Genomic DNA, 14,113 nt, shown 5'->3' with positions numbered 1-14,113 from the left:
TGCTGGAACAGGCAGGCCAACAGCACAAGGTAAGTGCTGGCTGGAGTGCAACCAGAGTAAGGGGATATCTATCCCCTTACCCCGTGTCATGTACCAGCGACCTGTATGGGGCTACTCAGATCTGCACCAGTGAAATTGCTGGAGCAAATCTGAACCGCCTTGGGATATAACACCGATCTGTCCAGGAAGGTGGGTTAGGATCCAGCCTAGGTTGCCAAGGCTTGTTCCACCCCTTCCCAGGCCCAGTCCACAAACTAGCCCTCCCTCCCCGTATCAAGAACACCCCCATTCCACCCTCCCACCACCCTCTCCAACCCCCCACGCTGGCCTGCCTTGGCCAGCGTGAACTTATCCAGCTGGGGCCTGGATCCAAACATGGGGAGACCTGCACACATCCTCATGCCAGCCTGACTCTTGAAATGGCGCAAATATGCTTTACAGCACGTTTGCAACACCTGACTTAAGCTGGCCTAAGTGCCAGTTTGGATTGCACTGTAAGGCTGCAATCCTTTTACTCAATGGCATTCACTTCTGAGTAGACATGCATCCCTGTAAAGAGCAGAGCTATTTCAATCATGGTGGCAACTGTGTGGAGTACTGTGCTTAGGAGAACTTGCTTAGCTCCTACACTAAGCCATTTTAGATGCCAGGTAAAAACACAGTTCTTTAGCCTTTAGCATATGCTGAGTTTTATTCCTGACCTTGTGATACTTTCATTTTTTGGAAAAGATTCAACTGAATTGAGGGCATTCTGGTTGCATATTGTGATTTTATTGTAGTTCATGTCTACATTTAGAAAGAAAGACTACCTTCTAGTTTTAATCTAGGCCCTTCCCTACACCTTCGTCTTCTTTCTTCCCCTCACCATCACCTCCTCCTGTGGCCATCCCACCACCATAGCTGCAGTACTCTTTCAGACCCCATTTTGCAAACAAGGTGGGTGGGCAAAGTGTGGAGGGGGGGGGGGAGAGAGGGGACAAGGAAGACTTCCTTTCTGCTCCCAGTCACCTCTCACCCGACCTATTAAAAAAATTACTGGAGGATGAAACAAACCTCAGAATTTCTCTTCTACCTCACTCTTTCTTACAAGGGTTGCAACCATAGTGAGGTTTGAGGATGATATTAAGAACTGCTATAGTGACCCTCCCTCACTCTCCTGCCTTCATAGGAAAGAGAGCGAGGGAGAGGAGGACTCCTTTCCTCCTTCAGGCCCACTGGCACCATTATCTCCTTCTCACTTGTTCTCCTGGAGAACAGGAGGAAGAGGACTGTAATGGTGGAAGGCAAGATGATGGTGAAGCTAGCTGGTGGGCAAGTATGGGGTGCAGCATGATCCCCCTCCTATAGTGAGTTGCTTTATCTAGCCCAGGGGTGCCCAAACCCCGGCCCTGGGGCCACATGCGGCCCTTGAGGCCTCTCAATGTGGCCCTCAGGGAGCCCCCAGTCTCCAATGAGCCTCTGACCCTCTGGAGATTTGTTGGAGCCCTCACTGGCCCAATGCAACTGCTCTCAGTTTGAGGGCAACTGTTTGACCTCTCACATGAGCTGTGGGATGAGGGCTTCCTCCACTGCTTGCTGTTTTAGGTCTGTGATGCAGTAGCAGCAGCAAAGGAAAGGCCAGCCTTGCGTTGTACAAGGCCTTTATAGGCTATGAGCTATTTCAAGACCTTCATTCATTCATATAAGTTCATCTTTAATATATTCATTTATGTAAACTTATGTAAATTTATTCAAATTTTAAATTTAAATTAATTCTTTTTTTCCTCTGCCCCCAACACAGTGTCAGAGAGATGATGTGGCCCTCCTGCCAAAAACTTTGGACACCCCTGATCTAGCCTCATAAGTGGTGGGTACTGCCTTTATCCTTCTAAAAATAAGTAGCTAAAGCGAGGTAGGGGGAAGAGGTACCCTCCAGCCCTCTGGTAACTTGAGTGCTGCTACCACACTCCTTTCATTTTATAGGCTCTTGTAAATTCTTTTGCAATACTTTTATTTTCTATTGCAAAACGTTTTTGCTCAATTATTCCTTTTTTTAAGCCTCCAAACTATCTGTGCTGCTCCCCTTTGTCTATCTGGATTGGATTCTAAGGCATGTGCAAGTGAGCTCCCCTGTCCCTTTCTCAACACAGCAGCCCCATCAGCTCCTCCACATTGGCTTCTGAGGGTTGGAGGATCCTCTAGAAAAGGTTAATATGGGGTACAGAAAGCTGGAGGAAAAGGAACGAAAATTGGCAAAAATTGCCCTCTGCCTCTTATGCGAACCAACATGCTTTCTGTTCACAGGAGAGCTTTTAAGAATCCAACCTTTGCCTCCTTCTTAAAATGTATTGATTGGATCAGGAAACGATGGTTTTGTCCAGATGCAAGGGGGTGGCACCAGGATGCAGGTCTCTTGTTGTCTTGTGTGCTCATTGAGACATCTGGTGGGCCATTGTGAGATACAGGAAGTTGGACTAGATGGCCTGATCTAGCAGGGCTCGTCTTATGTCCAGGTAATGAGCACCAACACGAGCAGTACATGTGCCATGGACAGCACATGTTTTAAATTTCTTTTTTTGAGGGAAATTTGCATTACATGGTTACTAAATGGCACAGGTCCTTTTGTATGGAACATAATTTAAAATAACAGAGCATATGGATGAACAAATAAATTTCAAGGAAAGATACCAGACATCTGGAAAGACCAATGATATATCATCCTGGAAGAGAGAGCAAATAATGTAGTAGAATCTTCTCATCCCATCTCTCTTTCAAACTTTGTTTCTAAGTTCTTCATATATCTCTAAGCGCAGAGGTTAAGTATTATTATTAGCTCATGTGTCAAGCATGATCAAAATAGAACAACTTTTAACCCCCATTTTTGGCATTTCTTACTATTTACACATATTATGCCAAGTGAGTGTCCCGTCCGATTTTCTCTATCCTGCCAACTATGCCAATTTGTCTTGCCCAAATAGTCTAACTCCCTTCTAATGCCCACTTTTTGGCTAATTGACCCTTTCTTCTTCAAAGAGCAGTTGTGGTGTGCAAAAGAACGACTAGAACTCCCTATCAGTTTGAGCAATTAACAGTAGTTTATTGCTACAAACACAGACACTGCCTGCACTTCCTCTTGTCCAGAGGCTTTCCCTCCCCACAACTCCACTTAACTTAGCAGGTAAAGGTCCAAAGCCTCCAGTCCAAGTCCACAGAGCATAGTCCAGTCTTCCCAGTTCAGTCTTCTGCAGCAGAGTCCCTCCTCTGTGTCCTCTCCAGCAGAGTGTCTCCTTTAGCAGTCCTGGCAATCTTTTCTTCTGTGTCCTCCAGCAGAGTCCTAGCATTTCCCTTCTCCAGTAGGTCCTGGTCCATCCCTGTCCTGTAGGTCTAGGGTCAGCTTTGCTCCTTCTGAAGCTGTCCTTTATCCTTGGATGTCCCATTATCCAAAATGCAGCTCAGCTGTGAGCTACCTTGTTAGCCCATGACCATTCAAAGTTCCATCAAGGTCAAATGAAGCTCAGGTGTCCATCAGAGTCTCCATTGACCTTGATTGATTACAGCTGTGGAGCTAGCCCTGCCCTTCCCAGAGCTATCAAACAGCTGTCAAAACATCAGCCTGATGATCTTCTGATCTTCCATTACAGTGAGATAGCCCAGAAAATACATTAGAATGTATCATGAACCATACAGCACCAGCAGATTAGTGTCCCACAGAAATTTACCAGCAGTCCCCAAAAGGTCTGGTTATCAAAAACTAATAATGAATCAATTAAAATGCATCTGGGAAGATCAATACACACAGGTTGGACACAAGTAGCCCATTAATTTCTGAGCATCTTTCAAATGCAGCTGCAGCAGTAATCATGTTAGCCTGATATCCAATTATTATGCATTTAATAGAGCATTAATATTTAAACACCCTTTAGTGTGTTTAGACAGTGCCCTTTCAACTATAACTGCATTTCATAGGAGAAATGAAATTGAGTGACATCTTCCAGTACTGAAGGAACTCAGCATAGCCCTGAAATGGTGGGAGATTTACAGCACCTGAGGTGGTGATCAGATGGCTAGGACTAGATTAACCATCAGATTACAGCCCTTGCTGTTGAGTAATTATTTCCCAATATCTAAGAGTTGTGTGGGATCTCAAAGATGACCACAGTGGTTCTCAAACTTTGTAGCACTAGGATCCACTTTTAAAAATTAACTCCATTAGGACCCAGCTAGTTTTATGAGACTTACAAAAAAAGAGGTGATCTAGAAAGAAATAACATTTGCATTTAGTTATGCCATATTTTATTTATTTGTTTGCAAAAAACTTGATCCATTCATTTCTTGTAATGAGGCAACCCTAATGAATAGCCCAGTGATTTTCAACCTTTTTCATCTCATGGCACACTGGCAAGGCACTAAAATGGTCAAGGCACACCATCAGCTTTTTGACAATTGACAAGGCACACTGTGCTGTTATTGGGGCTCACATACCCCAATGGTCCTATTGATAAACTCTCCCAAATTCCCACAGCACACCTGGAGACTATTTGCGACACACCAGTGTGCCACAGCACAGTGGTTGAAAATGGCTGAGCCTCAAGGCTTGAAGAGCAGGCAGCCCGTCGCAACCTGCATACCTCAGTCTGCTGTGGGCAGCAATGGGACTACTCACTTTACTGCCGACCCAAAGTTTGGCGATAAGGTAAAGGCGTTCGTGTAGGGCACAGAGCCCCACACGAACGCCTTGGATCCGTTAGAGCAGAGCTCCACGGGACCCACCCACCCTCCCCCCAATACGCCTCTCGCCCCCTGCCTCCCCTTCATGCCTCCTCCCTGCCCTCTCTCCACCCTCCACCTCGGAACAAATCCCCCCTCCCCCATCCCCACCCCACCCCACCCCACCCCTGCTTACAGTGCCACATCTCAGCAGTCCATGATACCAAGCAGCTGAGCATGGGCACCCGCACAGGCGCTGGACCGGTGGTAAGCTTCGAAGACGTGCCTCACGGCATGTTTGCGACAGTGCACTCTGGCAAAAAGCTCAGGATTGGGCTCTAAGTCATGTGACCCAGCCTTCACCTGCCCCCACTACCTGAAATTGACAGACTGGGGGAAAAAACACAGCAGGAAAAGGAGCTGGCACATTTATCTCCCTATATTTACACAAGCTTGCAGGAGCTCAGCTGTTTGCAGGGCAGTTAGCAGCTATCTTGAAAACTGCAGGAACTCAGCTCTTTGCAGAGCAGTTGGTAGCTATCTGATTTTTTAATAGCCTCAGGGCTAGAGGCAATTAGTTATCTGATCTTTCCATCACCCATGTTTTCATTGGAGGCCCTGCAGGACTCACCAGAAATTGGGTTCCAACTCATAGTTTGAGAAACGGTAGACTAAGGGCCCAATCCTATCCAATTTTCCAGTGCCAGTGCTGCTGTGCCAATGGGGCATGCACTGTATCTTGTGATGGGGCAGCAGTCACAGAGGTCCCCTTAAGGTATGGGAACATTTCTTCCCTTATCTTGGGGCTGCATTGCGGCTGCGCCGGTGCTGGAAAATTAGATAGGATTGGGCCCTAACAGATTTACTGTAGCATACATTTTCATGGACTAGACTAGCACATTATCTGATTTTGTGCCGAGAACTGAATTTATTTGCCCTTTTTACTTGCAATTTCAGGAACAGCAAGTTGTGACGGAAGCCTTTTTGCTGTTGCTACAGCTTCAATATTTGGGAGACAAAAATTTTTTGCAGATCTCCAACAAATCTCCTAGAGATCTGCTAGTAGACCTCACTTTTCTTTATCCCTGAGTTAGGCTTCCACTATAGACATATAAGCCAGTTTAAAAAAATCACTTTGTTATTATACAAATAAGTACTAAGCAAGCATGAACACTCCCACTCTATATCTCTCATAATTATAATTACAATGAATATTATTAATAAGAACGAGAATAAATATACCAAGGATATCCTTGCTGAGCACTGCAGACATGAAAACCGTGTAAGCGCCACTTTTGAAAGATGTTTTCCTCTTGGTGCTGGCTGTGTATAATCTGGAAGAGAAATGCTTTTATCGCCCACACTTGCTGACTGAGGCTGCAGTTGCTCCATGGCTTCTTTCAGTGATTCAGTGATCAGCCCTAATGAGCAAAACAAGACACTGATTCAGTCCCAGGGCTGGGAAGAGCCTGCCCTGCAAAGCTAGCACAACAATTGCAAGTTTCATCTGGTGGGCCTCTGAGATACAGGAACCTGGACTAGATGGGCCTTTGGCCTGATCCAGGGGTTTTGTTCTTATGTTCTTCTTAAGCAAGGAAAAGAGGGAACCAACTTCAGTGCTTTTACCCCCTCCCAATAATCAGTTGAACTATGAAACCCATGTCCCAAACCCACTCTGCATCATGCTCAAGTACGTGTTTATGAGATGGTGTTTTTGTCTAGGAGACAAAACACCTAGAGCCATTGTTGCCTTCTCAGACTAACTTACCACATTATTCTTTGCATATTTACTCAGAAGCAAAGAACTATTCACATACTGTGTGTATGTAAAGATGCTGATACACATTTTTGTGATGTGTGATTGAATGCCCATGCATTCACTTTAGAAGTGAATTGGAGGAAATGGGCCCTTCAAATATAGGATCCAGGTTGTGCATGTGTATTGAATATAATGTGAATGTGTGTGTCTGCTTAAGTCCCTCCAACCTCAGTGGGACTTATTCCCAATTGTATAGCCAATGCAGCTCAATTGTATGCATGTTTTACCAGGAGGTCAGTAATGCCTACCAAAAGGAGTTACCCCCTTGCATCTGTGGCATTGAAGGGTTGCACAAAGGGTTCTTTGGTTGCCATATGCAAATTGGGATATCTGTGGTGAAAAATTGGAATACACATGCTGTAATCTACTTTTATAAATAATAACAATTTTTAAAAGGGGGGACTTACTCCTAGATTGGTGTATATAGGATGCATAAGACCACCAGCAAACAGCCAGTAGAAAAAACACTGTGCTGGGATGAAGAAGGACACAAGAATATAAGAGAAGCATCAGTCTTCTTTCCTCTCCATGCAAGATGACCCTGTGGATGTTTTTAAGAAGGGCAGAGAGGAGGTATGTAGATCATGATGTGATTTGCAACAGATCAACAAGGTTTCAGATTCCCAATAGTTCTTTGTCATTGTGATCCTCATTCCCTACCATTGCTCCTGAGATTTAACATGGAAGAAGGGGAAAAAAAGGATCAGAACAGGTAGTGTGAAGGAGTGGAGAGCAGCAGGCCAGCTAGAGCATGCACCTGGAATTTACTTTCCAGTAAACACACATAACATTGAGTTATAAGGCTGCAATCCTATTGCACACTGTCCTAGGCTCTGTAGAATTTACTGAAAACTTCTTCCAACTCAGCATGCCTAGGATTATTCTACCCAGGTCGAATGCAGCCTTGAGAAAAATGCAAGCCTCTTTTACCCCTGTTATGGAGCAACTGCTTGCCTTTTCAGTAAAGGACTGGAGGAGCTTGAAATCTTTCTGAACAGAGCTACAAATTCAGTACTGACCTTGAGCCAGGCTGTAACCTTTTGGAAAATGGGTAGAAATTGTCAGCAGTGCCTTTGAGCATGTGCAGGATGTACACTTCACAGATAAATGCAACCAGTCTCGGCTCAAGTAGGAGCAAGGCCTCCAGTTCAAGGGTTGGTTTCTTAGTGCCTGCCACAGCTGCTTGGAGGACCAAATCAGTTGCAGCAATTAACCATAAATTCAGGAGTCTGTACAGTACATTTACTTTCCTGGCGGGGAATAATGGTGTTGTTTACTTTTAAAAGCACAAGTGCACACTCCAAAATCCAGATGTCTCAGTGTTTTCCTCCAGCTCCAGTTATACGCTGAGGGTTGGAATTTTAGCTATGCATTTGAAACTGCTGCTATTAGGTGAAAATTTGAATTTGTACTGTTAGCATTTGCAAGGAGAGTTATACAAAAACAGCTGAGGTGGGGCTGGTTTAAAAAAAACAACTTGAACTGTCAGTTAACAATCTACTGTTAGGAAAATTTGAAAGGCATGGGATGGTTGGGATTAATCAAAAAAGGACAGTTGTTTTTTTCCCCTTCTCACTGCTTTAAATTTGGAATAAATCACAGCTTTGATTCCCCCTCTCCCAGCCATACAGATTAAGTTGTTGCCATCCAGACCACCTGCTTGCTGTTCAGAGGTTCCCTGAAGAACTTAGTGCTTTGCACCCCCTAGATGCACCACTTCAGTGCATGGGACTAACTTCATGGGATGGAAGCTTGATCCTATGCATGCATATTTGGATGCAACTCTTACTCAATGGCAGTTACTCCTGACTAAGCATACATAAGACTGCAACCATGTGACATGATCTGGACCCCCTGGAAGCCTGTATGCCCTGATTTGGTAATCATTTCCAACTATCTCCCTGGAATTTAAATCCCAATGCAGCCCCTCACAGGCATACTTACTGGGAAGTTTCCTTCTGTGGGGTTTGCTCCCAAGTACACATGCAAAGGATTGCAGATGTGGGCCTGTACACTGCTAAGCAGGGATGGATTCGACTCACAGTGTGTGCGATCCTAGGCATATCTACTTAGAAGTCTCAGGAATGGGGGTCACTCCCACCTAAAGACTGCAATCCTAGCCACTTTCCTGGGAGTAAGCCCCACTCAAGACAATAGGACTTAGTTCTGAGAAGACATGCCTAGGATGGTGCTGTATGGTTGCAATCCTGGGAGAAAGCCTTACTGACTATAATAGGACTTACTTCTGACTAGACGTGTCGGATTGGGCTTTAACCCATTCTTGCCCAGCGCACTGGTATACACATTTGGTCCCTGTTGCATATATGCAACACTGGCAGAAATGTCTTAAGTGTGGGTAGCATTTGCAGCCTCTCAGTGCCTTTATGGTTGTGGAATTTAGGGCCCAAGCCTATGCCTGTCTACTCAGAAGTAAGTCCCATTATAATCAATGAAGCTTACTCCCAGGAAAGCAAGGATAGGACTGTAGTCTTAGACCAGTGTTTCTCCAACTGGGTCGGGACCCACTAGGTGGGTTGTGAGCCAATTTCAGGTGGGTCCCCATTCACGTCAATATTTTATTTTTAATATATTAGACTTGATGCTATCATGGTATGTGACTGCATTTGGGGAAATGTTACAAACCTGTACTTTTAGCAGGCAACGATATATATGCCTTTACCAATGATAGTAAATGGGACTTACTCCTGGGTAAGTGTGGGTAGGATTGAAGCCAAAGATTGTTAAAAATGTTCCTGCTTGATGATGTCACTTCCAGTAATGACATCACTTCTGTTGGGTCCTGACAGATTCTCATTCTAAAAAGTGGGTCCTGGTGCAAAATGTGTGAGAACCACTGCCTGAGACAGTTGGTAAGACCAAGGAATTGGGGTCTGGATCCAGATCTTGAATTTGGATTGATGTCATCAATCATCATCATCATCTTGCATATCACAGCAGCTGGTTCTTTAGCTGGACTTGGTGTTAATTACTAGCTGGGCCCATGGGCATAATAATAATAATTATTATCATTATTTTGCACTGCTGGGTGGAAAGAGAAACTAGCTGGGGGATGAACCTGTCTTGGATTCTGTGTCGATCTGCTGGTCAAACAATAATCACAATTAATGTAAGAGTGGGGGATGCAGGTGGGTCATCCTTGCTCCCCACTCCAACTAGTATCCCAGCTGGGCACAGGTCATGCCAGCCAGTCAAATGGCAGGAGGAGGAGAGCCCAAGCGTAGGCATGCCTGCTCAGAAGTCAGTCCCATTATAGTCAATGGGGCTTCCTCCCAGGAAAGTGTGGCTAGGATGGTGGCCGGAGTCAGCTGTTCTTGTTTCCCTGAGTCCTCCCTCCCTCCCTGTTTCACCCTGAAATCAAGGGGGTAGCAGCGCCGCCCCAAAGGAGCCCCACCGATCCGCTCCGCGACGGGGGCGGCCGCCACCCAGATCGCCCTCAGGGCAGCGCAGGCGCCGCCCCGTGGGTGGTTCTCTCCCCTCCCCTAGAGCCTTGCTAGACCATTCATTCTCCGGGTGGCTTCTCGTCTCTGCAGCCGAGTGGAGGAGGGTTGATGAGCCTCATTAGGACGGCAGCAGAGGCAGCAGCCGCCGCCATCGGGGGCGAGGAGGAGCCGCCAGCATGCCTGCCCTCCATCCAGCCACTCCTGGCCAGCGTCACCTTTAGCCTGGCATCGCCGCCCGCAGCTGGCACCTTCCTGGGACCAGGAGCCGGGCTCGTTGCATTGCAAACCGGATCGGTGGCTCGCACCTTCCCCCTCCTGTACTACAATCTATAGGTGCAACATATAGAGCTCCCTAGAATTTCCCCTTTGCTGGAGTACTGTGAGTGGGGAGCTTGTCGGAGGGAAGAAAGGGGGGTTTGTCTGCCCTCTCTGGACACCATCGCATGGTGAAATAGAAGCAAGGTGGGGGAGATCTGCTTGCCTGCCTGCCCCCCTGGACCCCCCTACTGATTCTCCATCCCAGACGGACGACTTTGCAAGGGTGTGCAGCAGCAGCAGCTCTAGTAGTGGCATTGTGTTCCCCTCCCCCCTTGGTCAATTTCATCGACTGAGAACATGGCCAGTGATTCTCCAGCTCGGAGCTTGGACGAGATAGATCTCTCAGCCTTGAGGGTAAGGAGCAGTGAAGAAGAAGGGGGGGGGAGGAGAACCCACCCCATCGGACGTGCTTTGCCCCCCTTTCTCCCCTCCTAACACTTGTCCTCCTTTTCCCTTCCCTCCGCTCTCCTCCTTTCAGTGTCAAGATAACTTTGTAGCTCTGATGATTTACCATCTCTGTGTCTGCTTCCTTCTCCTCTTAAGGAAGACATCATAGATACTGTGTCATACACACACACTGTGTGTGTGTGTGTGTATAGTATATGCATAGGTGCTTCTCAGTGATCGGTAATGATGGGGAGATGGTGGGCTGTGCAGGAAGCAGGGATGCTCGTGGTAGAATCGGAATGGGAAGGGGGGGCGAAGAGAGGACCAGCTGGCACAGTGGGAAAGGCTGCATCTTTGTCATCTTAAATGGCCCCTTGTTCACCGTGTAGCGTTGTATTTCTCCCCCTCCCCCCCCATTCGGATTGTATATGCCTGTGTGTCCTGGGGGGAGGGGAGGGCCATTTAAATGCAAGGTGGGTAGTGTCCACTACTAGGAGATGGTCACCTCCTTGCAGATGTGGGAGCTGAGGATGGAACACTTGCAAATGGAGTGGATCTGAGCCCTTCCCCTCCTTCCGTTTCAGAATCTCTACACCGATGTGGCTGTGTCTGGGTAGGAGCACATGCGAATGTTTCCAGGCAGCAGGTTTTTTGTTTTTTTTTAATGTGTTGGTGGAGGAGATTGCAACAGTGCTCCTCTCTGAAGGCTTGCTTTGCCTTCCCAGGTCTGGGGCGCCTCCCTGTGTCTTTATTTACAGCAAAAGGGATGTGTGTGTGAGTGAAACTATTAAATGGGACAGAATTATTGGAGTCGTGCTGGATGTGTGATTTCTTCTTAAAAAATGAGCACAGCGATGGTGGCAAACGTTTGCTGTTAGGCTGCAAACTGATCGAGCAGTTCCTGCTGCTGCTCCAGTGTGGATGCTAAGGTTGGATATAGTGTCCATTTTGGTGCTGATGTGAAATGGGAGCCACAGGTACCTTTCCTAACCACTTCTCCCCCCCCCCCCCCGCTGTTCTAGCTACACAACATGCTTACAGGTGTGCATCACACCTACGGAGTGGGGGAAGAATGGGTTGATTAAATGTTTGGTCGCAGAGGCTCATGCTTCCATAGATACACATGGAAATGGAGAATCTGTGTTCCATATTATCCCACATATTGGAGGGTTTCCTGTAGGAACCAATGTCTTTGTGGTTCCCCTTATAAATGGAAAGGGCCATAGGTGAACGGTCCTGTATTGTCACACTTACTCTAGATCTTGTAACATTTTCCACCTACTACTGTTGTCACTTGCTGTTCACCGACTTCCTCTTCAAAATGCAAAATGACAGATCTCTATCTGGAGCCCTAGTTTACAAAATTGTGTATGTTGGGGGAGGGGGCAGGTGGGAAGGGTTTCCATCATCTGGTTTCTTTATTTTATCTATTTTACATTCATTCTGCCTTATGGATCTCAGAAGCAGCAGTTGCTTTCAGTGGAGCAGACCCTTAGTCCTGAGAAGGGCTTATTAGGGGGACTATCAATAAAAAAGGGGCAATTTCTAGGAAGATGAGATCTTGCATCTCTCTCTCAAAATAACTATAAATTAAGTGACAACCTCTAGCTCTAAATATTGTATTGTACATTGAGTTGCACCTTTGTTGTTGGCCTAGTGGAATTTTGAATAGAAAGTGCTGGTGGGATTGTTGCCTGAGAGGTGGCACCTGTTTTATTGCATCATGAGTACTTATTCTTTATTGGCTATGATTCAGATGAAAGGGCAGTAAAATGTGCAGTGAAGGGAGAAGGTTGATGGGAGAGAGATTGAAATTCTGCTTTGTTTGCTTCTCCTCCTCCTCCTTCTCTTGTGCCTCTGGCTGTTTCCCAGCAGACTGTACTGGTAGATGCATGTGGTTCTAAAACCACACTATGTAGACTGGGTTCTTTTTTTTCTTGTCCAGTCATCCATTGTATTTGCATCCACTTCAGTGGAGTTGTGCAAAAAGAATAAATGGGCAGCAGCTTGGGTTTGGCATCCTGTAGGCCAGTGTTTCTCAAACTGTGGGTTGGGATCCACTAGGTTGGTTGCAAGCCAATTTCAGGTGGGTCACGTAGCACCTAGCTCAGCCACCATTGAAAAAGCAGAGCTGAAAATACAGAGTTGCTGGCAGATCAGGCTCCTGGTGGGAGAGAGACATGACACTTTGCCCTGAATAGGTGGTAAGATGGGACACTGGAAAGGGGGGAGGGCTTTGTGGTTGGAGAATGATCCAAGACTGCATTCTGCTTTGACTTCCAAGCTGGAATGTTTGAATTTTGAGCTGTGCAAAATAACAGCATGAGTGTGCTATGTAATGGGATCTTTGGCTGATTGCTGCTTAGGTACAAAGCCTAAAGTGATTATGTCATGCCCAGCCATGACATCAGTTCCAGGTTAATGACATCACTTCCTGTGGGTCCCTACAGATTGTCATAATAAAAAGTGGATCTTGGTGCTGAAAGGTTTGAGAACCACTGCTGTAAGCCACATAAAAAAATTCACTGTTTTGACATTTATTTTAATCCCTCTGTTTCAAATCTAAAAAAGGGGGGAAAAGCATGTAGTATTAAGCTCATGCTATGCGTGTGTTTAAGCACTTCATCCTGTACCAATGTTCTGCTATTGCCAGGTAAATTAAGTATAACCCACCCTATCTTTTGAGTTTTGGGGTAGATAGCATTGCCATACTATAGTGATACATACAAAATCTCCTTGGATGTGAGGACCTTATTCCCATTGTACAGCTAAGGCTAAAAGAGAGGCTTACCTAAGGCCATCCCATGAAGGTGCTGCTGAGCTAGAATTTGATTTAAGCTCGCAACTTATTCCATCAGGCTGAGATGAAGCAAGACAAAAATGTTTACACTCTTCGATTATTATTTATTTTTAAAATCTTCCCCACAGCAAACTGAAAGGAAAGATAGATAGCCACTTTGCAGCACACTTGCACGGAACAAACCTAGGAAGCTGGAGGTGTCGCTTACTGTATACCTATATCTGATATTGGGTAACACTCTTGTCTCTGCAGGAAAGTTATCTGGTCAAGCAGTAAGCATAATTCCATGACTGAAAAAGAACATATGTGTTACTAAACTGGAAGGGAGAGGCAGAAGTACTTATTTGCAGGGCTGCCCCGTTCATGAGGCTGCCTGATACTATTGCCTCAAGCAGTAGATTGATGTAGGTGCTCACGTCTTCCACCCCACTTGTGTTCACTGCCCTTCCCACTCCCTGGCTTGGAAAATAAAGAGGGGGACAGAACAAGAGAGGCAGTCTGGAGGAGAAGAGAGAGATGGGCTACCGCATCTTGCTCAAGCCCAACCCCCTCTTCACACTTTCTCTTCTCTTTCCCCCTCTTTCCCAGTCCAGTGGGAAGAGCGGAGACTAGGGCATCATGAGGGTAAGGGAAGGCAGCATT

At 46.2% G+C, this 14,113-nt stretch overlaps 1 protein-coding gene across 3 annotated transcripts in view; it reads left to right on the top strand.

The window, feature by feature from the left end:
* The first annotated feature begins 10,041 nt into the window (after positions 1–10,041).
* Positions 10,042–14,113, top strand: part of TNIK (TRAF2 and NCK interacting kinase) — a 292,122-nt gene continuing 288,050 nt past the window's right edge. For all 3 annotated transcript variants that reach the window (XM_066621727.1, XM_066621728.1, XM_066621726.1), the window contains exon 1: positions 10,042–10,638. In XM_066621727.1, coding sequence (XP_066477824.1) covers positions 10,582–10,638 — 57 coding nt within the window. In that variant the 5' untranslated portion in view covers positions 10,042–10,581. The remainder of the gene's footprint in view (positions 10,639–14,113) is intronic.

Source organism: Tiliqua scincoides, chromosome 3 (assembly GCF_035046505.1).
Source record: "Tiliqua scincoides isolate rTilSci1 chromosome 3, rTilSci1.hap2, whole genome shotgun sequence".
Taxonomy (NCBI): domain Eukaryota; kingdom Metazoa; phylum Chordata; class Lepidosauria; order Squamata; family Scincidae; genus Tiliqua; species Tiliqua scincoides.
Note: the sequence above shows the minus strand (reverse complement) of the source record. Positions and strands in the feature narration are given on the sequence as shown.